General features: G+C 52.9%; 13 protein-coding genes across 13 annotated transcripts; 5 read left to right on the top strand and 8 right to left on the bottom strand.

The window, feature by feature from the left end:
• Positions 1 to 864: 864 nt before the first annotated feature.
• Positions 865 to 1,161, bottom strand: BU26DRAFT_564193 (uncharacterized protein; the record flags this gene model as incomplete). The annotated part of the gene is made up of 3 exons (XM_033833262.1): positions 865 to 937; positions 998 to 1,037; positions 1,092 to 1,161. 3 exons carry the CDS (start codon positions 1,159 to 1,161, stop codon positions 865 to 867), a joined length of 183 nt encoding a protein of 60 aa, XP_033685337.1.
• A 1,102-nt stretch (positions 1,162 to 2,263) lies between these two features.
• Positions 2,264 to 2,786, top strand: BU26DRAFT_379493 (uncharacterized protein; the record flags this gene model as incomplete). The annotated part of the gene is made up of 2 exons (XM_033822558.1): positions 2,264 to 2,413; positions 2,487 to 2,786. Coding segments are annotated over 2 exons (450 nt in total), but the record flags the coding sequence as incomplete, so codon positions are not given.
• Positions 2,787 to 3,318: 532 nt separating this feature from the next.
• On the bottom strand, positions 3,319 to 3,878 carry BU26DRAFT_550497 (uncharacterized protein; the record flags this gene model as incomplete). The annotated part of the gene is made up of 2 exons (XM_033832058.1): positions 3,319 to 3,602; positions 3,662 to 3,878. The coding sequence occupies 2 exons, from the start codon at positions 3,876 to 3,878 to the stop codon at positions 3,319 to 3,321; spliced, it is 501 nt and encodes a 166-aa protein (XP_033685335.1).
• A 551-nt stretch (positions 3,879 to 4,429) lies between these two features.
• BU26DRAFT_504676 (amidase signature enzyme) lies at positions 4,430 to 6,206 on the bottom strand (the record flags this gene model as incomplete). Its single annotated transcript, XM_033826789.1, has 3 exons — positions 4,430 to 5,780; positions 5,831 to 5,952; positions 6,036 to 6,206. 3 exons carry the CDS (start codon positions 6,204 to 6,206, stop codon positions 4,430 to 4,432), a joined length of 1,644 nt encoding a protein of 547 aa, XP_033685334.1.
• Positions 6,207 to 7,007: 801 nt separating this feature from the next.
• Positions 7,008 to 8,087, bottom strand: BU26DRAFT_530676 (S-methyl-5'-thioadenosine phosphorylase; the record flags this gene model as incomplete). Its single annotated transcript, XM_033830975.1, has 2 exons — positions 7,008 to 7,918; positions 7,967 to 8,087. 2 exons carry the CDS (start codon positions 8,085 to 8,087, stop codon positions 7,008 to 7,010), a joined length of 1,032 nt encoding a protein of 343 aa, XP_033685333.1.
• Positions 8,088 to 8,318: 231 nt separating this feature from the next.
• Positions 8,319 to 9,536, bottom strand: BU26DRAFT_564189 (uncharacterized protein; the record flags this gene model as incomplete). The annotated part of the gene is made up of 3 exons (XM_033833261.1): positions 8,319 to 8,693; positions 8,822 to 9,437; positions 9,490 to 9,536. The coding sequence occupies 3 exons, from the start codon at positions 9,534 to 9,536 to the stop codon at positions 8,319 to 8,321; spliced, it is 1,038 nt and encodes a 345-aa protein (XP_033685332.1).
• A 556-nt stretch (positions 9,537 to 10,092) lies between these two features.
• BU26DRAFT_424599 (uncharacterized protein) lies at positions 10,093 to 11,955 on the bottom strand (the record flags this gene model as incomplete). Its single annotated transcript, XM_033823576.1, has 2 exons — positions 10,093 to 11,767; positions 11,870 to 11,955. 2 exons carry the CDS (start codon positions 11,953 to 11,955, stop codon positions 10,093 to 10,095), a joined length of 1,761 nt encoding a protein of 586 aa, XP_033685331.1.
• A 252-nt stretch (positions 11,956 to 12,207) lies between these two features.
• BU26DRAFT_604511 (NAD(P)-binding protein) lies at positions 12,208 to 13,786 on the top strand. The gene has a single exon (XM_033835532.1). It carries the CDS (start codon positions 12,468 to 12,470, stop codon positions 13,401 to 13,403), a length of 936 nt encoding a protein of 311 aa, XP_033685330.1. The 5' UTR covers positions 12,208 to 12,467; the 3' UTR covers positions 13,404 to 13,786.
• A 926-nt stretch (positions 13,787 to 14,712) lies between these two features.
• BU26DRAFT_300010 (uncharacterized protein) lies at positions 14,713 to 17,382 on the top strand. The gene is made up of 2 exons (XM_033821766.1): positions 14,713 to 17,143; positions 17,195 to 17,382. Exon 1 carries the CDS (start codon positions 15,017 to 15,019, stop codon positions 17,051 to 17,053), a length of 2,037 nt encoding a protein of 678 aa, XP_033685329.1. The 5' UTR covers positions 14,713 to 15,016; the 3' UTR covers positions 17,054 to 17,143; positions 17,195 to 17,382.
• On the bottom strand, positions 17,216 to 18,394 carry BU26DRAFT_425876 (uncharacterized protein; the record flags this gene model as incomplete). Its single annotated transcript, XM_033823645.1, has 4 exons — positions 17,216 to 17,600; positions 17,656 to 18,034; positions 18,091 to 18,239; positions 18,288 to 18,394. The coding sequence occupies 4 exons, from the start codon at positions 18,392 to 18,394 to the stop codon at positions 17,216 to 17,218; spliced, it is 1,020 nt and encodes a 339-aa protein (XP_033685328.1).
• Positions 18,395 to 19,556: 1,162 nt separating this feature from the next.
• On the top strand, positions 19,557 to 20,838 carry BU26DRAFT_564184 (uncharacterized protein; the record flags this gene model as incomplete). Its single annotated transcript, XM_033833260.1, has 4 exons — positions 19,557 to 19,627; positions 19,681 to 20,545; positions 20,605 to 20,630; positions 20,694 to 20,838. The coding sequence occupies 4 exons, from the start codon at positions 19,557 to 19,559 to the stop codon at positions 20,836 to 20,838; spliced, it is 1,107 nt and encodes a 368-aa protein (XP_033685327.1).
• A 183-nt stretch (positions 20,839 to 21,021) lies between these two features.
• On the top strand, positions 21,022 to 22,408 carry BU26DRAFT_594147 (glycoside hydrolase family 28 protein; the record flags this gene model as incomplete). Its single annotated transcript, XM_033834895.1, has 3 exons — positions 21,022 to 21,279; positions 21,334 to 21,679; positions 21,735 to 22,408. 3 exons carry the CDS (start codon positions 21,022 to 21,024, stop codon positions 22,406 to 22,408), a joined length of 1,278 nt encoding a protein of 425 aa, XP_033685326.1.
• A 314-nt stretch (positions 22,409 to 22,722) lies between these two features.
• BU26DRAFT_564182 (uncharacterized protein) lies at positions 22,723 to 23,101 on the bottom strand (the record flags this gene model as incomplete). Its single annotated transcript, XM_033833259.1, has 3 exons — positions 22,723 to 22,755; positions 22,812 to 22,880; positions 22,943 to 23,101. 3 exons carry the CDS (start codon positions 23,099 to 23,101, stop codon positions 22,723 to 22,725), a joined length of 261 nt encoding a protein of 86 aa, XP_033685325.1.
• Positions 23,102 to 24,256: the final 1,155 nt, after the last annotated feature.

Below are 24,256 nucleotides of genomic sequence, written 5' to 3'. Positions count from 1 at the left end.
CGAGGTACTCAGTCGCACTCCCCGCAAGATGAAGTGGACTATTACTGTTATAGCTCCGCCGCCCCTTGCTTCCTTATGGATTCCAATGTAAACGGTTTATTTATTTAGCTGGGGATCTTAACCATTAGGAGGTTGATATGAAGGTATGCGGGCGATGGTTGTAATGGTTTGTTGAGGTGGTGCGATACCGAATTCAAAAGCCTGCCCGATGACGTCAACGTCACATCTCCGCAGGTCCACAGCCCATCAATTCCTCGAGAAATATATGCAAAACATTTCTTCAAACATCCTATAAATCATTTAGCTGAAACAGCACTCCTGAATGAAAATCTCACACTATAAGATGACCTCGGGAGTTGTCTGCAGTCCGCCTCGGCCCGCAATTCAGCATCGCATGCTTCTACGAAAGTCAAGGAGCGATTTCGGCCACAAGCTTCTAGTGGATCCTGACTTCTAGTGCCTCTTTCTTGCTAGGCCTAGTTAGCGAACGAGCTTGAGGCTCGCAGGTGTCACCGCCATGGCAAGATACGCTGAGCACAAGATAGCGAGACGTCTATTAATCCATAGCGGGACATGGACTGCCGACGGAACTGGGAGACGATACTATGGAACACATCCCAAAAAAAAATTTATAAAATTTTTATCGTAGAAGCTGATTAGAAGAGCACGGAAGACAGCGCCATCAACTATAGTACCCATTCATTGCATGAGCGATGCCGGATGTGCGAATTGAAAGACTTCCGGACGTAATATGGTCAATATGAGAACAAAAACAAGCGACTGTAATATAGGAGCTACATCTTGGTCTATTTCACAGACTCTATGGATAGCGACATACGAGTCCCGCCCTCCTCTTATCGCGTCTCAATATCTCTCCTTGTAAGCCTCCGGATACGCAACCTCAGCTTCGGCATCGGCGTCAGGCAATCGCTTGTAGCTTTCGGGATAGGTGATATCAGCGTCTCCTCTCTTGTAGCTCTCTGGATATGTGACCTACCGTTCCTTGTAGGATTCGGCGTAGGCGATAGCATCTTCCACTGCGCAATGTTATCCCGGACCTTTGACGCAATGAATCAATAGCAGGTACGTACCTTTAGGCTTGCTGGCCGGGGCGGCAGAAGTAGCGGCAATGAAGACCGCAATGGCGAGAGCGAAACGCATGTTGACAAGTTGGAGTTGCGTTCTTAGATGGGTTGATGGTAATGTAGGGAGGAAAACAGAGAGCTTGGAAAGATTAGGTGACGACGGATGAGTGGAGAGAAAGTCGTTGGCTAACATAGAGGCGCTGTGTCTACTTTATGGCATCCTACCTTTCGACTTGATCAACCCGGCAAAGATACGCTGTGGAGAACACCCTATACAGGGATCGGGTATGCAGACAGTACCACGTTGCGCATTTTCAGTAGCCCTGAACCGGGACAGCTCCTTGGTCAAGCATGCGCGCCTGTACCAACCACCAGCCGGAGCGCCGCATGTAACCCCATTGAGTCGCTAGGTCCCAGGTACCTTACCTTAGGTAGGTAGTACAAATCAGCCTAGGACAACGATGCCGTCATATAGGCAACGATGGATTTCTGAAATAGGCAACCTATTGGAGTTTATATGATCTACATCATCCGGCATTGTTCGTCGATGATTTTGCTTGGTCTACATGCTGGGAGGCGTGCTGGGAACTACAATGTGAGTACTACCCCGAATGCATATACGCTAATGCATGTTAATTCGTTGTAGCATGGCGCTGGTATCGCGATCAACGTATTTTCCGCTTTCGGGTGGATCAGAATTGGGGCCGCCCACGTTGCGTCAGTCAGTACTTGTACAGCGTGGACTAGACGATCGAAACCCAGCTCCCTAACTTGTAAATTCAGTCCAGGAATTCGATCCAGGAAACTCCACATTGCACCTCGTTCTTCTTCGTTCGTTTCTGAGATACAATATTTTCCTAACCATCATACTACTTCTTAAAATTTCTTAAATCACAGCAGTCTACTACCTCCCGCCCACCTCCCCAAACATGTTCCCCTCCTTCTCAAAACCCCGCACATACTCCTACACCAGACTACCCCCGATAACCGAAGAACCTCCACCGGCAGAACCTCACGCAAGAACCCCATCTCACCACCAAAGCCGGCATCAAAACAGCACCCGCTTCTCCCAAAATATCTACCTAGCAGTGTGTTCCCTCGTCTTCCTACTCATCGGCATCTTCATTGGCAAAAGCAGGCTCAGACAGCATGCGTCTACTCCCACAGCCCCTTTCGCCCTAGCCACAGAGGAGAAAATGTTCCGACAAGAGCAGTTATTCGGCGAGCCTTCCAATGCGAGCAATGCAGCTTGGGGCGCGCTCTTCCCAAAGCGCGGGGGATTCTTTAATCATCCGGACATCGCGCCTGAGCGGAGCGCATATGCAGTGGTAAGTGAGCAATCCAATCCATCGCTTCCTTCCTACCGATGGCGTCCTATGTTAATACCCAGCGCTCTCTTAGTTCCACCAGCTGCACTGCCTGAACGCGCTGCGCGCCTCCTACTGGACCGCGTTCGACGCAGCCATGTCATCTTCCTCCGAGCCTTTGAAGCCCGAAGCCATCCCGCCCGAGATTTCGCCAAAGCATATGCGGCATTGTATCGATCTGCTGCGGCAGGCGCTCATGTGCACGCCGGATCTTACGGGAGAGGTCAAGAATGAGACGCTGGGCGGTGTTACGGGGTTTGGGACTGTGCATGAGTGTCGGAGTTGGGGTGGGTTGATGGAGTGGATGGGGGAGTGGGAGGATGTTGGGGCGCCGAGGAGGGGGAATGAGGATGGTGGTGGGCATGTGCATCATCATGGTGAGCGCGGTGCATGAGATGGGTTGAAGTGAGGCGAGAAGGCCCGACCGACCGGAATAATTCAGTGTCATATCACTGGGAAAGGCGTAAGTAGTTGTTAAACATTGCCCAACAGTGGATTGCTCAGCTGCCACATCTACTCCTCTCCAACCACCCTATCCTTCGTCGTCTCTAGAAATGCATCCCAATCCACGCATGTATGCACCGACTCGCTCACATTGAACATGGGCAGATTCCTCGAAGGATGTCATATAAATGTAGTGAGCGAAGTATCCGGCCTACAAACCGCCATCTGCCTTAGCAGCTCGATACAATGCTCTGCATCTAGTCAGTGATACTTCTCGTCTCGTCTCGATGTGAGGTGAATGTTGCGAGCTCGACGTACCAACATGTTGCACCTCCTTTCTTGACTCGTCTTCCGAATCGTTGCACTTCCGCGCTCGCTCGAAAGACTGTCGAAGCATCTTCTGTAATAGTAACATGAACATCTCACTCTACTGGTGTAACTTGAGCGGACGGACGTACAGTGCAATGAAGCACGTGGAAGACGCCGAACCAGCGAAGATAGCCACCTCCTTCCGGTAAAGCCACGGAGTGCTGATTCGCGCTCTCCAGCTCCTCTTTCGTAAATCGCATGTTCATGGGCCGAAGGAGGTCTTCCCACGCGGCGTCCAAGTCCTGCTTCGGCTTATCCCCCGCGTAGCGTGTTTGAGACAAGTTGTGGAAGGTGACGGGATGTGTTGTGAAGGGTATCGGTATGGTGTTGGAACGTACTGCCGTCGGTGAGTTAGTCTGGGTATTTTGAATCTTTTTTAATGAGTAGCAGACTTACTGCAAGATGAAGAAGCATCCGGTAGCGAAGTATAGCGGTAGACAACCATAGCCGATATGACTGTGTACAACAGTATCAGCGTGCCATGAACAGCAATATTCTGTCTCCAACGAGATTCAAGCAACGAAGGTTCCCATGCGCGCGGGAATTTATGCTCCAGGCCCTCGTCGTCGCTGCCATATTGTGCGAGAAGAGGCTCATTTTGATCCGAAGTCATGACGGCGCATCGCCATATACTCGCTTCAACAATTGTAAACGACTAGGAAGGTATGTCGAACGGTTCGCAGACTTGGTTGGACACCGTGAAATCACGCTCTTCTCATCCTTCATCGAAAGAGCCTTGAGCGTGGTTTTACCACCCACGTCAATGCAGCCCACGGATCATCATGCAAGGCCCACCGTCGAAATTAGGCCACCAAACCAGGCTGCGTAGCTTATTGCCGCTCGGTACCTGTAGATGTTTTAGCCACGCTTGCAGTAGTGCGGAATAATGGGTTCATTTTCCGGACACTGTCATAAAGGGCTCCATAGGTGCCTTAGTTGTGGGCGCTAACTTCCTAAGCCACACCCAGCGCGATGCGCCGAGATTATTGGCACGCACGGCCATTATTGGACTCTGTGGAGTAGTAATGCTGAGACTGCTGCGTAACACGAGCAGGACATTATTAAAATGTCAGAGAGGAGAGGTGGCGGTGCAAACTAGCGAGGAGCTGACAAAGGTTTAAGGTAGTCGAATCGTCCTATTACTATCGTGGCTCAAATCCTTTATCAGCCCATTACAGTTGCCAATTCCGTACCCGGCAAGATATATGGCAAACTCTTCCGTCTCGTCATAGTTCTCTGCTCATACGCATACGCAAATCCAATCAGACTTTCCTCACTCCAATGCTTCCCCGCAAAGCTGATTCCGAACGGGATATTCGGGGCCGTAGCATTCAAATTGCCCCTCCTGTTCGTTTGCACAGTTGTATTAGGGGGATAGAAACCGAGTGGCACCGTCACGAGAGGTGCGCCAATGATGGCCGAGATCCCCGAGGCAACGGCGGTAGGGACGACGACCGCATCTAGCGAGTAGTTCGCGAGTGCTCCTAGAAGACCGCCTGCGCCGCCTAGGTAGAGGTCCTCTTGGTAGGCGGCCCAGAATTCAGGGGATGTGTTGGTGAAGTTGAGAGCAAGGGATTCGTCCCAAGTTGCGGTGTCCCTGCTGGGATACTCCTCGGGCGGGAACGTCTGGGTGAAGTTGCGTACGTCCGCAAGCGAGCCAACGCCCGTCGGATTGTACGTCAGTTGGTCCAGATAGGATTTGAGATTCGCGACGAAATCAGCATCGAGCACGATGCCCTCGGCGCTGCTGTTCAGGTATTGCTCGTATGCAGTGTAGTTGGTGTTGTCTACAATGGTGGCGCCTGCTTCTGCGATAATCTTGAGCGCGTCCTCGAAGGCGTCCAAGATAGGCGCGGTCGCCTCGTCGCGGGGGCCGAGGAGGCCAATGTAGTTACGCGGGACGCCGATTCTTTTGCCTTTTAGCGCGTCGAGGTTGCATGCTTTAGCGTAGTCTGGAAGCGTGCCGTTGAACGGATTGGCCTGAGTGTAGTTGTCATACGCATCAGGTCCAGCAATCACTTGAAGGACATGCGCAGCATCCTTGACGGTACGTGCCATGGGGCCTACAGTATCTTGGTGTTCGGAAATGGGAATTACGAGGGCACGGGAAGTGAGACCGACCGTGGGTTTGATACCAACGATATTGTTGTTCTCGCTGGGACTGACAATACTCCCATCCGTCTCCGTTCCCAAACTTGCAACCGCAAGACCCAGGCTGCTCGCCACGCCAGAGCCGGATGAAGAACCGGAGGGATCCTGGCCCGGGTAGTAGGCGCCATAAGTCTGACCCCCATAGGCTGACCATCCGTTCGATGAGTTTGACGACCGGAAATTGGCCCATTGGGAGAGATTGGTCTTCCCCAGGATGATGGCGCCCGCTTTGCGAAGCTTCGTAGCTACAGTCGCATCACGGGGCGCTTTTGCGCCTAGAAGAGCATAGGAGCCTGCAGTGTTGTTCATGAGGTCGGCCGTTGCGATGTTGTTCTTGATGAGGATTGGGAGGCCATGTAGGGGCCTGATACTTGGTCAGTTCCACGATAGTTGTGCTAGATAAAGGTGCAATACCCTCGACACTTTCCGGCAGCCCTCTCATCATCAAGTTGCTTCGCAATTGTCCAGGCATCGGGATTGATTTCCGTGACCATATGCAGTGTAGAATTGACTTCTAGAATACGTCCAACGTATGCCTATTTTCCGGTTAGTGGATCCATCGAGCAGGGAGGTAGTATAGCTGGACAAAAAGTGTAATTCTTGTCAGGGGAGCCCTTACGTCGACAAGGTCCACACTGGAAAAGGTGCCTTTCTCAAGACCGGCACTCAATTCGCTGATAGTGGCATCCAGCAAGAAAGGTAGCGTCGAAGGATTGGGATGCCCAGCCACCAACGTCGCGACGGCCGTCGAAGCCACGAAAGCCTTCCAGAAGCAAGCAAGCAGCACCATCGCGAAGGTCACCACAACGAGCAGGGAGTCGAAGACAATGTGACGCGTCCGGCCGGGAGCTGGAGAACGCGGTCGCGCTTTATATTTCATATGTGCCTGAATCCAATTCCTGCGGCATGGCTGTCGACCGGGATGCCCATACAGGGATTCGTACAGAAACCCCTCCCACGGAAACGAATATGCCGATCAAGCCCCGGGGCATGCGATAAGAGCCAGGTCTGTGGTTCGATGCTTGACAGTTAACGTGAGGACGCAGCGGGTTGCTCCACCCACAGAGAAGTATCACACAGACCGGCCATGCGTCGTACCTGCCAAGCCGCCCAACATACCCTGAAACGTTTGTGCCACATCGTGGTCGCGTTGTCAGTTGTACTGCGATCTCCGTGCTCTCAAACTGAATAGAGTGGCTTATGTGATGAGCTGGATGTGAACAAACCGAGACGGGCCTGCATGCGGAGCCCTGGAGGCGACGATTGGCGAAAATCGAGCTAACGCGATTAGGCAGGTGCACAAGGAGTAAGGAAAATGGCGGAGCTTGACATTTTCTCCGCGGCGGGGCGACGATACGTGCCGTCGACTTCTGCTGGGAATCGAGTTTCCGTAGCTGTCTGATGGCTTTTTAATGTGCACAATGTTATCGACCTTCCGCGTTGGGGGAAGCATTACCTAAGGCAAGGACGCGATAAATGACAACAGCTCGCAGCAACGGCCGAATGCTGGTTGGAAGGACAGTGCACACCCTTGGGCGTTGAGGCCCATTCTACATCTATTTCCACGACTACATTGTCGTCCAGTCTGCGCCTAGTCAAAGTAGCCCGGGAACAGCCACTGCAGCTTTTGCTCAGCCTCGCCTCGCGCGTGCTTGTGGGTGATGGCGCCTGCAAACTTCATCTGTCCTTCCAGATGCTTTGCCAGCACTTGCTCGCCATGTTCCTCTTTGCTGAGTTCATCCAGGACTGCGCCCACAAATCGCCGGGCATTCTCGGAATTGGCTTTCATGTGGCCCATGACCATCTCCACGTTGACATCCTCGTCCGGTCCACCGCGCCAGCAGTCGTAGTCGGTGGCCATGCAAATCATCTGGTATCCTATCTCTGCTTCACGGGCGAGCTTGGCCTCGGGCAGTGCAGACATGTTGATGACTGATCCGCCCCACGAGCGGTAGAGGTTTGACTCTGCGCGCGTTGAGAACTGCGGCCCTTCCATGCAGACCAGCAGGCCCGTGTCATGGAGCCGCACACCCTCGCCCTCAAGCGCGTGCCCGCAGCGGCGCACAATCTTGGCCAAGCTGTTATCGAACGGATCGCCGAAACCAACGTGCCCCACCATGCCACCCTCGAAGAAGGTAAAGGGCCGGATGCCCTTCGTGCGGTCGATAATCTGGTCCGGCACCACGAAGTCGCGCGGCCGTATTTCCTCCTGCAGCGAGCCCACGGCCGAGAAGGCGATGATGGTCCGCACGCCAATGTGTCTTAATGCCGCAATGTTGGCCTGGTTCTTGACTTCATGTGGTGCCAGCTCGTGGTGCAGGCCGTGGCGCGCGAGGAAGGCGATGGGGATAGGCTTGCCGGTGGTGGGCGAGGGGTGGTGGAGGATGGAAATGGGCGACGAGGGCTCGCCCCATGGCGTGTCAATTTGCAGCGTTGCAGCGAGGGTGAAGCCGGGGAGGGACTGGATGCCCGTGCCGCCTATCACGGCGATGTGTACGGGCGCTGTGGGCGGTCAGGACGGAGCTTCTTGCGGGAGAGAGGACAGCGAACCGTCGTATGTCGAGGGTCCGCCTGTCATCTTGCGGCACGGGAGCGTGATGGAGCGCGAAAAGACGAGTGAGGCAGCGCGCAATGAGAGGGATGGCTGAGTGAATTTTGAGCAAGGAGGCATGCAATATCAATGGGTGAGAAGTTGCGCGGAGCGATTTTCGTTCGGAAGCGGGGCATCAAATTCCGAGAGTTCAGGCCCCTGGTGATGGCATTGCGGCTAGCCAATCACACGGCGGGATATCTCCACACCTCGACCGGCCTTCTACAATATCATCTCGACAGAAGCGTCCTAATACTACCTCGAGATGGCTAGCAAGTGAAGACCCAAGATGGATCAGAAGTTGTCCGGCCCCTAAGAGTCCTCCTCTTCACCTACTGCTAGATGCTGCCGACGCTGCTTGCACCACCTCTCCACCGAAAATTCTCCCTTGTCCGAAGACAACCCCAACCGCAATGCGCTGTCCGTTTCGACCAGCGTCAGCCTGCTTCCTCTGCCATTGAGAGCATGCAACACTGGAAAAATTAGCCCGAGAATATCTCGGAAGGCCGTCGCGGCTCGCTCGGCCCTAGGACCACGCGGAAAGCGCTGGTTCAGGCGAATTGTCACGGAAACCCCTGGCTTCTTCATGCCGAGCAAGCTCCTCAGGTTCTCGAGTAGTTCATCGTGTCTGGCTGGATTCGCGTAACTCTCCTCGGGAATGGAAACGGTGATATTAGTTAGGATGTCCTGTGAACGTGGCGTTATAGATTAGCAAGCGTCTAGGATCGAGGGGATTTTGTCCGTTAAAGGCCTTCGTGGCTTTCCGGAGTCAGATGTAAGGGGTGCCGCGGAAGGCAGCTCAAGTGGGTACATACCTTTGGAACGACACCCATCTCCCACCGATCTCCGTTCAAGAACCGCTCCAGGAGCCTATCATGCGTAACCAGGAACGACGACGTCCGATACCAGTTGCCGATGAGCTCGCGCGCTACGACATCCCCCACGAAGCGAGGATCCCAATAGAAAGCGCCGAAGAGTCCTTGCTGGGACTGCCACTTCTTCTGGGCCATGAAGAAGAAGGATTTTATTTGTCCAGTTGCGTGGGAGAAGTAGTGGTCGACATCAACAGGATCGCGCCAGGTGCTGATTTGCTCGTACACGGCATCGCGTAGCTCGGGAGGTAGTTCCCGGTGCATGCTCTCGCAGAGCGGTTTGCATGTCAGCTCGGCATATCGCATGATCATCCGGGTGGCTTCGTTCTCGACGCGGCGGGCCTTTTGAGTTAGGTTTACGCGTTCATTGTCCATCAGGCTACGCTGTTCACGAAGTTTGACGACTTTCAACGAGGGTTTGGTGCGTGGTGTGACGGGTTCGCATGGCACCCATCCATGCTGTGGCGACTCCGCCCACTTTATCTCATCATAGAGACGGTTTAGTTCACGGACAAGGAGATGAACCCGATGTTCAAGCTCTTTGCTGACTTGCGAGAGGCTGTGCGCTCTTCGTTAGTATCTCGGATACGATATGAACCTCGAGAACTTACCCCAGAGCACGTAGCCGATACTGCTCGACGTTTTCGGTTGTCGGCATTGATTGATCCATGTGTTTGGGTTGTGTATAGCAACTGTATACGAGGCGAGTATAAGGTAGTGCTAAAGAGGTAGCGAGAGTCCATGTTTATATAAAAGAGGTGTGTGGAGACGGCCCGTGACGATATGGGGGAACCCCATCGAGTCTGCAGCTTTCACCGCTTGCTGTTGCATTCAACGCTCCCATGGGGACAGGGGTTGTGCTCAGATGGTCTTCCTTCACTTCACACGCGAACTGTGACCACGTGTTCGTGAAGAGCGAACGTCGTGACATCAGCCTCGATTGTAGCTGTGCAAAGCTAGTCCTGAAGGCCTTCAATACTTGAAGGCCTTTACATCTTGTGGTCTCCTTTTTCAGAAGATATGCTAATACGTGCCGCGATGTTTGCTGAGGCGTCGATGAGAGGTTTCGACGAGAGGCTGAAGAGAGGTCTCCTGAGTCAGCCACCTGCCTCGAGGATCCTACAGGGTCGAATGATGCAAGCCATAGCGTGGATAGCTACTAGTTTTGGGTTCGAAACTCGAAGGCATTGTGGAGCCTGGTGGCCTTCAGCCTGCTATCCTTTCTTCTTCAGCGGCACATGGACCCAACACCCCGTCGAGTCGTCATACGCCTTGTGGATAACTTTCCATTCGCCGTCATTCCTTCTCTTACATACCAATTCAATCCTGTCCGTGTCGTTCTTTGGGAGTACGACGTCTACTTTCTGCATCCGTCTAGTTTCGGGTAACATGGGCGTCTTCAAGTGATCATCTCCAGGTAGCTCGTCCAGCGGAAAAGTATCTCTCGCTTCTCCGTACACATCTCCTTCTTCGATACGGATCACTTCGTTGGCAACACTCGAGGCTAGCTTCGAGTCCCATATGCCCTCCTTGTGTGAACGCGATTGAAGCATCTGCACGGCCTGGACCCGGATGCAGTGGTTACGGCACTTGAGCGCCGTATAGTATAGTGGAGGGATCCAGCCTATATCAGACGTCGATGCCGACATTTCGGGATGCGAGCCCCAGCTGGCTTGTATCTCGGGGCTTGAGACCGCCTTGGATATCTGAATCGAGTGGTCAATAATGGAGAGGAACTTCGGCGTGTGGAGATCGAAGACGACTTGGCATTGCAGCGATCGGCAGGTCGCTGTCATTATAGAGGCCATGGTGTAGTAAACGCGAAGAAGTTGGTAGGCAAAACCTTCAAGAGAACATTTTCTGAAGTTTGCGTCTGGTACAGTGGCCTCATAGGTCCGCAGCCACGCGTTAAGGCTCGCGTGGATAAACGCTTGGTCATTGCATAACAGAGCCTGGAGGCCTTCAGCGTAGGATCCCGACTCCGATATCCGGTCGTATTCCTCTGTGATATGACTGATACCGTTGAATATCATGTCAAGATGATTGCGCGCCTCGTTCGCTGATCCGAACTTTAGGGTTGGAAGCGCAGTTTCCAAGAGTGTCGGAGTAGGGTCGTATTGCCGAACATGCTGGCCGAACATGGCCGCCTGGACTTGCAGCCTTGTGAAGAGCTCAGTAAGCGAGGTATCGAGAGAGTCGATCCCGGCGCTCCGCGTTGTCCCTTTGGCAAGCAAGCTCCCGTTTGACCGCGACGCCGGCTCAAGGTCCTTGATAAGTCGCAGTCCATTCTCCAGATGGACGCAGCCAGCCTGATAGCGCCCTCGAACGAACTCCAAGAAAATGAAGACCAAGCACGTAATCAAAGCGACTCGTACTGAACCCTTTCCACTGGGCAAGAGGTTCGGCTGGAGATAACCGATCGCTGTACTGTACTGCCGCAGCATAAACGCCTCTTGCTTATCTGGCGGCACACGCGACCTGTCGCGGCCGATACTATCGAGCTCCTTGCGTTTATGCGCCGAGCTCAGCGCCAGAACCGCGTGCAGTACTGCAGGCTCGCTTGAGCTAGCCTGGAATACCACAGAGCTCCAGAACGATGTGCCAAATGCGCCTGGAAGCTTGGTGGATGTGCGACATTTGAACCATTCGAAGAATTCTCGCTCCTCTGCGCTTGCTGCTTTTACTGGACCGAAAGCTGGGACTTTCTTGATGAGGAGCTTAATCGAATTGACGTTGCTGATAGGCTTCCGAGTACAAACAGGAGCACCTATGCGTTGCTCGTACCGATTTCCGCCTCCGCCCCAGATCCCGTAGCCGTCGCAGACTCTTCCTGTAGAGACGCAGCGGTGGCAAGCTGGGCGGCCCTCATCACACTTTACCCTTCGGATTCTGCGAGAAAGCTAGTTAGAATTCGTTATGAGCATTAGGTGGCCTGGGGGCCTTTAGGTACCAATACACATCCAGCGATATGATGACAACCCGTTCACTTACTTGCAGGTGCGGCAGCCAGTCTTGACCTTCCGTCTGCGCTTCGTCGGCTCCTGGCAAGGTGATTCGGATGGCAAACTGCTACTCATTGCTGAAGTGGAAGCGAGATGGTCCACCGCCATTGTTGCGGTTTCGTTTCGTCAGTTCGGATGGGCCTGCGTATTAATGGGTCGATGCAGCGCCAGGATGAGGCGCAGGGCGTGGATTGGACTGGTCGCTTTGTAAGATCCCCCATTTGCTATTTGCTCCCGATGTGGGGCGGCGGCGGCTTGGTGCCGTCAGGGGTTCGGCTAGCACGGACGAATCCGCAGACAAAGCTTGGCTTCATACCTCTTTTCCATGCTTTGGTTAACTCCATTAAAATAAGAACAACAACTCATTCTGGTTCCGTTCGGATCTTGTGCAATCTGACTGGTTCACCAAACATACGAAAGGAGCAGCTTGAACAAGTCCGTCGAAGCCGGCTATCCCACCACGATGGGTGCCATTATCTCTCAAAGCATGACATATAAGGAGTTCAACATACCTTTCCGGCGGTCTATCTCACTTGTAGCCATTCTATTCTCGAGAGCAACCGTCTCTCTTGACTTATTGATCAGCCATGCGCAGCCACGCCTTCAATCCCATCAAAGACATTCCATCCTTGGCTGGTAAGGTCATCCTCATCACAGGCGGGAACGCCGGCCTTGGAAAGCAGAACGCCCTCGACCTCTCTAAGCACAGTCCCGCGCAACTGTGGATTGCTGCGCGAAATATCCAGTCAGGAAACGATGCCGTAGCCGAGATCAAAACCGTTGCTTCGCCACAGACCGCCGTTAAGCTCCTCGAAATGGATCTTACCTCCTTCGCTTCGATCAAGAACGCTGCGAGAAAGTTCAGTGCGGAGGTGGGGAGGCTAGATATCTTGCTGCTGAACGCAGGGATAATGGGAGGGGTGGCCAGAGTGACGAAGGAGGGTTACGAAAATGTGTTCGGCACCAACCACATGGGCCACGCCCTGCTGTTGAAGTTGCTTACACCCCTCCTACTCAAAGCTGCCGAGCAGCCCATCGGAATCGAACCTCGCGTCGTCATACTCTCCTCTAGAGGCCACAAATCCTATCCACTCCCACCCAGCGGCATCGAGCTAGCGACGATCAAATCCCCGCAAAGCAATCTCTCCGGTGTCTCCAAGTACTGCCAATCCAAGCTTGCGAACGCCGTGTATGCTGCGCCCGTCGCAAAACGTTACCCACAGTTTACAACCGTGGCGATCTATCCCGGTGATGCCAATACGGGTTTGTTTTCCAAGGGCTCACATGGAGGTGGTTGGATGATTACACTATTGGCATGGGTCGTTGCACCTCTTGTAGCCATGCCCGTTAAGGAGGTCGCGAAGAACAGCGAATGGGCTGCGACAGCCGAGGGAGTGGAGAGTGGGGCGTATTATGATCCCGTTGGAAAGAAGGAGGGCGAGAGTCAGCTGGTCAGAGATGGGAAGCTCGGCGAGCAGCTGTGGGAATGGACCCAGAAGGAGTTGAAAGGACATGAAATCTAAGTATTAGCTTGATCCGCGTTGAAGGGTCGTGGGAGAATGTTTGGTGTATTGTCCTTCGGGGTTGATTGAAGTAGTCTCTTAAAGCGTCTGTTCGCGTACTGTGTAACGTCCTGATGGGTTGCTTCGGATAATGGAACTGAAGCAGGCAGAGGCCTAACCGTTGTGTGGGTATTGGGTAGTTTCTCAGGGCGTGTAATGAAAAGGATGTCCTCTTTGTCAGTACCCATATACTTCAGGTTCTTTTCCTGAGGCTCTCGCGAGAGTTCATGTTGGTTCTGGTGACGATCGGTCCAGGGTTTCTGTGAACACGCCTGGGCGAAGTCATCAAAGGTAGGTTTAATACCTCGGTGAGAGATAACCTTCTCGAAACTCCATCATTCCACTCGATTTACTGCCCGTAACCATGCTTCCTAATGGACCGCTAGCGTCTCCAGCTTTTGCATACCCGAATCGAAATCTGTCTAAGGCGGTGAAGAATGTGTATTTGTAATCAGTCGGAGTTCGAAGCAGAGATAGGAAATAAGGCTTAGCCGAGCTTGAACTGGTGCTCGGATAGGGCTATGGATAACAAAACACAAACGACGTGAGGCGTGGATTGAAGGTGGTGATGACGTACCACGTGGAATGGAGATAAGGCATGCATGAAGTTTGGGACCTTCCCAAAACGGCGCCTTGGCGTCGCGGGTGGCTCTCGCTTCGCGGTCGAGACACGCCAACCACCAGACATCCACCACAGCGCATCCTCGTCTTCGCGCGTCAGCTATCGGCTTGCTCGGACTCGCTCGGAATCGCTGCGAAAAGGCCTCACATCTACCGGTACCCAAATTACAGCCTGTGATCTGAAATGCTCCCTGTCGTCCGACCAGCCGGTTTCGTTCGGATATGACCGCGTCACCCGCTCATGCCCACGACCCGAGGTCGGTATAGCTGATGTGGCCCACGGCAACGGCTCAACATACATCGAAGAGACCTGGCGTGATTTCAGATCCCCGCTGTTCCCCTAGGCAGCATGACGCCCACAAGATCACCCAGGAGCGAGAAACCGCTCATGCCCCGCCATCTCCATTCATCCCGAGACATTTCTGTATCGATAAGGCGTTGATCCTCCTTCCTCTTCACCTCCACACTACTTCCCGCAGTGGCTCGCCGCTACTGCAAGCCAGCTCCAATGAAGCCAATGGTGGCTTGACACCAGAGCGTGATACGGGTGGGAACCCCATCTTTGAAGTAGTTCGCTCGAGAAATTTCTCATACGCATAACGAAATACTGTCTTATCGCCTCACATCCGCCTCCCTATACGGCCTCATCGCACGCCTATTGCTGTCTTCGGAGTATGGTCGGTGAAGATGCGCCGCCCTGCGATGTACATGTCGGTACGGATGATATAGGGAGCCGAAGATAAGAGATTCCTGGCCTGACGGAGTTATGGTGTGGGAAACATGCCAGATCTTTTTCCCGTTCGAAGACAACAAGCCTCCCCATACTTAAGGAGAGAATTCTGCACCCAATGTGAAGACGACGCGGATTTCTGGCCTTGCACGGAAGAACAACTGATCTAAGGAACCCCCTCTCCCCTAGTCCTGTCACTCACTCCTCTCGATCTACTGTTGTAATGAAAGGATTCGCTGCCGCTCTAGCGCTGCTTTCATTCGCCAACGGAGCCGTCGCCAATGCAGAGCTTCATTGCTCGGATTGTATCTTCTTTACGCCTTTGACGGTCACCACTGATTCCGTGCATAATGTTCACGTCAGTTACGGCGATGATTCTTTCGAGGGCGAGGTCCGCCTTGTTTATGGCTCTTGCGAGATGGGATCAATAAACGAGATGCAACACGAAGTTGGAACGACTTTCTTACACCGTTCGATACGCCCCGAGCGCTTCGTCTGGGTCGTCCCCGAGGATGCGGTGCATGGATGCTGTCTGCATGCCTTTTCCGGATCTTCCCTCATTGGGCGATCAGCACCTGTTACCGTCAAGCAAAATCTCAGGAAAAGGGAGGATATCTCGGCGGTGGCGGATGTGACTGGTCCTTGGTTCGATGGGGTTGCTTATATGCGAGCTAAGCAAAACAACGCTTCATTTGTGGCCGCCTCCAAAACCAAGAAGATTGCCATTGTCGGTGGAGGGCCTTCAGGCTTGATGACGAGCTTGCTCCTTGACTCGGTGGGCATTCACGACTGGCATATCACGGAGTCTTCACAGCGAATCGGTGGCCGTATTCGAACCAAGTACCTCGCTGGGACCACACCAGACGAATACCAGTACCAGGAGATGGGACCAATGAGGTTTCCAGTTTCGGTGAAATATGCAGATACGAACGAAACTTTGGACATCCAGGACCACAAGATGGTATTCCAGCTGGGAGCCACCCTCAATGAGATGAATGGGAATGACAGCGAGCTCGCAGTCAACTTCATTCCATGGATACAAAGCAGCCCGAATGTACCAGCAAACTCCAACGGATACCGTCTACCGAATGGGCGCATCCCGAGCGCTTCTCAGATCAAAGCCAACTCGTCACTGAGACTGCCCGCAGCGGCACCGTCTGATCCAGACGCGGCAGAGCAAGCGGAAGAGGCATCAAATGCATTCTTGGGCGATACGCCGGAGGAGATGCGCAACATATCAATCAACATATACAAGGCCCACAAAGAAGCCATCGAGAAAGGGCTCTTCCAATGGTCTGAAACTGCCTACCTTAAGTACCACCTCAACATGAGCGCGGACACAGTCGACTACGTTGCCGGTTCAGGCAACAACGGTGAGTACTGGGGCGATTTGTACGAAGATGTCTACTTTGCAGCCACCACTTGGCGCACCATCGACAAGGGTCTGGAATCCATCCCTAGGGCCTTTCTACCACATGTCAAGGACCGCCTGACGCTCGGCCGAAAGGTCGACGGTTTGAAGTACGATAATATCACCGGTAAAATTTCGCTCACGTGGCGGTCGGATGCCCTCGCCATGGAGCCGGAGAGCGAGGAATATGACTACGCGGTTGTCGCAGTACCCTTCTCCAAAGTCAGGCTTTGGGAGCTGCCAGCGTTCTCATCTCTTCTTACGCGCGCTATCAGCTCTATGAACTACCAGCAGTCCTGCAAGGTCGCGCTGCACTACAAGACGCGCTTCTGGGAGCACCTTGATCCTCCTATCATTGGTGGCTGTGGATCTACGGATATTGCCGGTATTGGTTCTGTCTGCTATCCTTCGTATAAGATCAACTCGTCGCTCCCAGGGGTAATACTGGCATCCTACTCGTCGGGCACTCCTGCACGTTCACTCGCAGCACTGAGCACAGCGGACCACATTGGCCTTGTGCAGCGCGCAATGATCGAGGTTCACGGCGAGATTGCGGCCGAGCATTTTACCGGGGCATTTGAACGCCAGTGCTGGGAGGTGGATGAGCATCAGGCGGGGGCCTGGGCTGCTCCTTTTGTGGGGCAGCAGGAACTCTACCTCCCGGCTTACTACAAGACGGAGTTCAACACCATTTTCGTGGGTGAACACACTTCATACACGCATGCTTGGATTTTCTCGGCGCTGGATTCAGCTGTGCGTGGTACGACGCAATTGCTGCTTGACTTAGGGCTTGTTGATGAAGCCAAACAGATTGTGAACACGTGGATGGGAAGATGGATACACCTTTAGTCTCTGGGGAGTTGGGCGCACGACCCAACTCTGAATCGAGCGAGGTCATTGTCACAATCGCCTTTCTGTTGTGGGCTACAGTCCAAGTGGGTAAGTTCGAGCCGTCCTCAGCAAGCTACATTACTATTAAGACTCTAAAAGGAGTATCCAAATCACATCTCACTAGTTCACCATCATTCCACCCGGGAGCTCCGCCAGCCAGCCCTCCAGATTCTCTTTCACACTCACCTTCTTCGTGCACTTATTGGCTTGCTCGATCGACTGGGCCTTCAAAGCCGGGCACCTCAGATTGTTGCCGAACAGGTCGCTGTTGCACTGACTGTTTGAATCCAAAGCTCTCTGCAGCGAATCGCCCTTCCAACCGAACACGTAGTCGCCGTGGATACCGTATCCGGTCTTGTCGCCGAAGGACCAGACGAAGGGCTGTGAGCCATCGGCCGGCCACTGCGACTTGTCGTTGAAGGGAGCGGTGTCCCAGACGGTTTCGTAGAAGACTTGTGGGACTGTGACGGGGTGCGTAGATGGGCATTTTCCGCTGACAGGGTAGCTGTTCTCGGATTAGTGTGAAGAAGGCTAACCAGGTGAGCTGGGAAGACGCCTACGCCGTATGAGATTGATGGTCTGGGGAGTCAAGGTTCACACCATCCCAGCAAGTCGGGAACCGAATGTTCACCATGATGCCCTCCTTGCAGGTGTCCTTCGGGAAATTTGTCGTCTCTCCACCCCGTGTCGTCGCCGTTTGCAAACAAGTGTATGTCAGCATCGGGTACTTTTTCAGCTGCGCCGCCGTCCTAAAGTTCGGATCGCCGACAGTCATTCTGAAACCGGGCTTGAATGCAGTGACCTTGGCGTTACCTTGCGGACCAAGGTAATACACTGTCTGGCCACCGCTCGCAACGCCGTAGCCAAGCGGATTACCTTTGGTCTTGACGGCTTTGAAGGTCCCGTTTCGGGCGCGGAAGAAGAGCGTTGCGGTCCAGTCTTAAAAGAGACGAGGTCAGTAAGGCGTTCAATATCTATATCCGGAGTACACGTACAGTTGGAGAAGTCCTCCGTGGGTGTACAGCTGGTGCACGTCGCCGTGGAGGGAATGTCCAAACTTGTTCGATCCATGGTCACGTTGAAGGCGTTGCCACCAACCACTTGGTGGAGGTGAGGAGATGGCATTATTCCTGGGTTAACGAGACTGTCCAAGTGAGCTACTCATCAGTAACACTTCTAGAGCTGGCCTTACGGATCAAGCCTCTCAACGACGAGCTGCGAACACGAAAAGCGCAGCATAGCCCCGGCATCCACGCCTGCCGCAATGGCCGCGACGGCTGCTACTAATTTCCAGAGCATGCTTAGAGGCGATGTTCGACCGATACAAGATTGTGATAGCGGTGACGAGGACTGGAAAGTCGCTGCGAAAGAGGGCAGGTCGCGGCAATGAAGGCGAAATATATCCTGCAATTCCCTCCGAGAGACGAACATGCAACTTGCGCTCTTCGATTGCCGGCATCTCGGCACTTTCCCATGCTCCCGCAGTAGAGCCCAGAAATGTTGAAATTAGCACTTTCTACAAAAGCTGGGGAAACGAAAACTCGCAATTCTGACCAATCGCAGGACTTTACGGAAGAGTTGGCTGTTTCCCGCTTCAAATGCATATTTCATATACAGCGAGGAGACTCAAGACACGATCCCAGTCTCTTCATTACTATAATTGTAAGGGATCGTATATTGAATGTTACCAAGGGTGCGCTCCGATTTGAGGAGTGCATTATTCGTGCCACGACGGGATGATACTAGAACAGCTCCTGGACATACTATCCGTTCCAGAAGAATAGCTGGACTTCTTGGTATGTCGATCGCCTTCGAGTGGTTTCGGTGGCTTCTCGGGTGCAAGGAGATCGGATATGTTGCTTCGATCTTGTTGTCTGATGCTGCCCGCTGACAATCGATAGTCAAGCCAGACTGTCCTCTTACGTCTTAAGGATGACAGCGATGAGTTAGTGCATGCATTCAGTCTTCATAATCTGAGCAAGTTTCGTACACCTTACTTCATAATCGGAACTCGTTTCATCGAAAGGGGAGGGTGTCGCATTTTGGATTCAAGTGAGAATATCGAGGTTAATCACAACTCTAAGGTGACTTATAAAACTTTTCTCTCTCCAGGGCTGTTTAAGGTTTTTAAGAGCAACTTTTCAATGCAAAGAATCGATAATAAGTATAAATGTACCTGAAAAGTACAGAGGTATAGTCAGGTGAACACGCGCTGTATTCGCACGGACCGCGCACCAGGCCCACATTCACCTCGACTTGATTGATTGATTGATTTCTCACCTCGACTTACCTAGCCTCACCGTCTTTCCAACCTCAAATGCTATCCATCCTAACACCGACTCATGGGTCACTAGACACTGCCATTGAGCCCCAAGAGGACTTAAAACCCCGTCGACACTCCCACGTACCTCACTTTCGCTAAAACCTTCCCCACGAATTGCGCTTAGCCCAGCAACGAGTGATGGGGCCGCCAGGTGAAACCTTCAAGAGGCCCACCAACGGCTTCAACAGCTGGCACTCCCTTGCGTCGGTGTAAGTACTACTCGATCCGTATGTAATCGTTGGGCTGACTTGGTTTTCTGCAGTGCCGTCATGAGAAGCGAGGTAGTGACAGCCCAACTACGTAAGAATAGGAATCGACGACAAGAGCTTCAGTACGACCCATATGCAGTAGCGATAAAGGAAGGCCAGGCGTTAGAAGAGCTAAAGGCCACGCTCGAGACCCAGGTCCAACAACGTCTCAAGCGATATGCCACCCTGTCCTGCCGCAATCTCTGCTCCAGAATGACATTTCGACTTCCACGAGAGCTGCGAGATGCTGTATATCAAATCATCCTCGATCCACCGACCGTACATATCCATCAACGAGACTACATCATAATCCGCGGACAATACTTTTCGACGCGATATTTCCCGAATTCAGGTAGTCCGGTATCCGATTACCTAGGCCGTCAATACTATTGGAACGTCGAATATGTGGGACCACGCATGCAAAAAGAGCTCGCTGAGACTTGGTATCGCACCGCGACATTCGGGCTTGGCTTCGATCGGTACCTCCTCGAGGAATTCCTCACCAAGGACCGATGGGGATTAGGTATAGTTCCAAAGCAGCTGATTACTTCCCTGGTCGCAGACGTCGACATGATAGAGTCGCATGCACGGGGCTATACCGTCGATAGCATGATCAAGCGCCTGCGGCTCTTACTGGGATGCGAGAGAGGAGTCAAGCTCTCCGTTACCATTCACAACGCGCACTCGAGCCAGAACCGGCAGGCAGCGCTTCACGAGGTACATTCGGCTTTGCGGACAGTGTATGCGACTTTGGAGCCTTTCGCCGCTTCCGGATCCCGCGTGAAGGTGATCCCGATCGGTTGGAGGGAGCTCAGCTTGGAAGACGCAGGAGTACCCAACCAGGACTTTGTCATGAAATATGCGGAGGATTTCTCCAAGGTGAGTCTTCCCGTGCTCTGTTCAGATGCCTTACAGTGATATGGAACTGACCTCTGCAGTATTGGAGCAGGGTACACGGCGTCTAGTATTCCTAGACCGGTGAAGGGTGGCCTGCGGGCGGGATACTGAAAACTAAGTCTACTGCCAGCTTTTGGAACCGGGAGTCAGGAAGCGAGGACAGCTGGAACAACACTTCCGAAATGGCCACCTGGAGCACCGACTCCTCTGGAAAAGTATGCCCCGGTGCGATGTTCTACCGAACGCCTGAGGTGATCGACAGGGCCACCTACTAGCGTCACTTTTCGTGAGCTTTCCGATTCGCGCGATATTTCGCGAAACCCTGCAACACTCTCCGCATCCTTGCCCCGCATTATAGTATTTACTACTTTGTTCAGGTCGTGGATGCAATCTATCAGTGAAAGAGCCAGAAACTGGATCGCTCGGTCTCCTCATAACCAATGCAATCGTGGTCCACCATGTGTCTTTTGGGAATCATTTCATTAACACTTCTTTCATCTTTGTGTCATGCCAAACCCGGCAATAGGCAAAAGATATGCGCGGTCAAAGCAAGCGGCAGCAACGCAACAGACGATACCCCTGCCATTCGGTCTGCTTTCACAGAATGTGGTCGTGGAGGCAGAGTCGTCTTTACGCCCACAACATACTACGTCAACTCCATCTTGAACATCTCGAGTCTCGAGGACGTCGATATTGATATACAAGGAAAACTACTCGTAAGGCGTCTGGGGAAGTAAACGCAGTTATAAAGGCTGAATTGAATGCTATAGTGGAGTACAGATATCAATTACTGGCTCAATCATTCCGTTGCAGTCGGCTACCAAAACCAATCCACTGCGTTCATACTCGGCGGAAACAACGTCCGTATCAATGGACATGGTACAGGAACCCTCGATGGCAATGGCGACTACTGGTATGAGTGGATCAAAAAGCAGACCAACACGTCCAACTACCCCGGTCGGCCCCACCAGATTACCTTTAACGGCCTCACCAACTCTGTAGTCAAAGGCTTGAATTTCATTAGGAGCCAGATGTGGACTATGAGTATCATTCACTGCGGCAATAGCGTTTTTGAGGATATTCTTGTCAATAATACGGGGAACAGAGTGTCAAGCTGTAAGTGGCCCCAGCTGCGGTATTATACATAGACAGCTCTGACGTCAAAGGAAAGCAAACACCGACGGCGCCGACACCATCTACTCCACAAACCTAACCTTCAAAAACTGGACCGTCTATAATGGCGACGACAGCATCTCCTTCAAGGCCAACAGCACCAACATCCGCGTTCTCAACTCGCACTTCTACAACGGCCTCGGCATCGCCATCGGCTCCATCGGGCAATACAAAGGCCGCTTCGAAACAATCGAAAATATTCGCGCAGAGAACATCTACTTCTCCAATACCCTCCACACGTTCTACGTCAAGACCTGGACCGACGATCAGAACGGATACCCGCCGAACGGCGGTGGCGGCGGCCTGGGATACGCGCAGAACATGCACTTGAAGAACCTCACTGTTGAGGGACTGAGGGGCGCTGCCTTTTCGATTAGTCAGTGCACGAGGTTTAGTGGCGCGCCGGGCGTGGGGAATTGCACGAATTCGCAGTTTCAGATCAGGGATGTGGATATTGATGGGCTGAAGGGGACGACGAAGAGTAGCAGAGTCGCGAGTCTGCAGTGTAGTGCTGTGAAGCCTTGCACGGATATCGAGCTGTATGACGTTGATCTGGAGTTTGCGAATGGGACGAGCGCGGCGAGTTATTTGTGTGGGAATGTGAAGGAGAATAAGGGATGGGAGTGTACGGGTCCCGTGTGTGAGGGTGGAAGCGCGACTGGAGAATGCTGAAGAGGAAATGCGTCGACAGGAAATTCGCTGGATAGGTGAAGGAATAGTATGGGGAAGTTCCTTCCGTTGATTGGGTGGGTATCTACCTCGATCCCCCATACCACTTCAGCAACCATGTAGCAATCCCATGCCCACAAAGGTCTCTCAAAGATGAGTTGACACAAGCGGTATCATACCCGTAAAGGTAAGTGCATGTTCCCCTCAGGAGGCGCTCTGAGCTTGGCCACTATTCCTTGTATCCAAAATGCCCAATCTGGAGTCGAGAACAGTCGAGAGATTGTTGCCACAGCAATGCGAGAGGACGCTAATTGCATCTAGCACTTGTAACCGCAGTCGTTCTTGCAGTGCTGTTTCGTGCCGTTAGCTCCCGGACCCCACCAACATATCCGGATGTAGCACGTACCGGTTCCCTATATTGAGAAGTCGAGCAATAGCATGCCTTGATGCAAGCAGGCGTGACCCACCAGCATTTCTTAACATTTGTCAGCTCCAGCCGAGCAGCTGTCTATCTGTGCACGATTACAAGCGACATACCTTGAGGCAGTCGTCCTTGAAATCGTCGCAGTCATCGCAATCGCCTTGCCGCATCGGCGGAGGGCCCTCGACCGGGGCATCCTCGTTGGTGAGGTCTTGCGGGGCGGCGGTAGCCACCACAGCGAAGAGGGTGAGAAGAAGGACGAGGAGGAGCTTCATGTTGTGGTTTGGTATTGGTGTGCTGGGATGGCTTCACGTGTGTTTGTGCTTGGTGCTTGTCTGTAGAGGTATTGAAGCTGCTTGGAGTCGCGGTTAATGGTGGGAGCGTTGAAGAGTGAGGTACACACACTATGTGGGTGAAGTTAGGGTGACGTGCAGAATGCTGAGCTGAACGCGGAGCGGAACAGAAGCGAAGGAGACGGGAGCGGTGTCCCCAGCGGGCCTGGGTGAGAGGAGCGTGCGTCAGTCTTCAACTGTGGAAAGCTACACCTGAAGGCTTTCAGCAGGCAAAGACCTAAAATCTACTAGAGTGAAACAGCAGAAGCCTCGTGCAAGTAGAGTTTATCGGATGAAATTGTTTTAGCAGGTCGTCACCCAGAGTCCACCGTCATCACACCCGTTGAAGTTGAGCCTGACCACAACACATCCTTGATCGCGTTCCTATCCATCGCGATTATCACGAAGTCTGAGCCTGCGGAAGGTGAAGTATTGCGGCAAATGAACTAATACCTAGTTACAGATGCTACTCAGTACCGGAAGTATCCACACTGGCAGACACCGCAGTTCTGTGACATGCGGTTGTTTCCATGTAATACTATACATGGAAAGAACGTACCTCATACTTAGCAGTCTCGCCCGTAAACTGTTTGATGCATAGCACCATTCACTAATAGTATAGTTTCTGTCTACTGCTTAGTTGGTGAGCGCGCCAGTATCGAGACTGGAGAGCTATACCACGTGATCGTCGTAGAAGGATTTCCCGTAGACTAATCAACAGCCCTTAGACTTAATGCATTGTTTGGCAGGTAGATAAAGAGGCGTCAAATAGCTTGGGAACCCGTCTACTTCGTCAAGTTTGACCCCACCATCGAAGGTGGGCTGAGCGGGGACCGTGGGAATGAAGATGTATGCGAGGAGAAACGGGAGCTTCTTAGTGGAGGATTGATTGAGAGGGGACATTGTTTTTAAGATCAGAGGAGTCGAAGTTGAGGGTGAGGAGACTGAGTATGGGACAGACAAGAAAGAGGCAGCTTTGTATTGCGCATGAAGGCACACGGGCGCATGGGCCGTTGAATAGGTGACGAGCGAGATGCGCAATAGCAGGAGCGAGACTTACGAACTTGAAATTCAGCATCAGCAGTGCAGGTAGAATCA

This window comes from Trematosphaeria pertusa (genome assembly GCF_010094035.1).
Source record: "Trematosphaeria pertusa strain CBS 122368 unplaced genomic scaffold BU26scaffold_6, whole genome shotgun sequence".
In the NCBI taxonomy this organism is placed as follows: Eukaryota; Fungi; Ascomycota; class Dothideomycetes; order Pleosporales; family Trematosphaeriaceae; genus Trematosphaeria; species Trematosphaeria pertusa.
The sequence above is the reverse complement of the archived record's forward strand: the minus strand, read 5'-3'. Positions and strand labels throughout refer to the sequence as shown.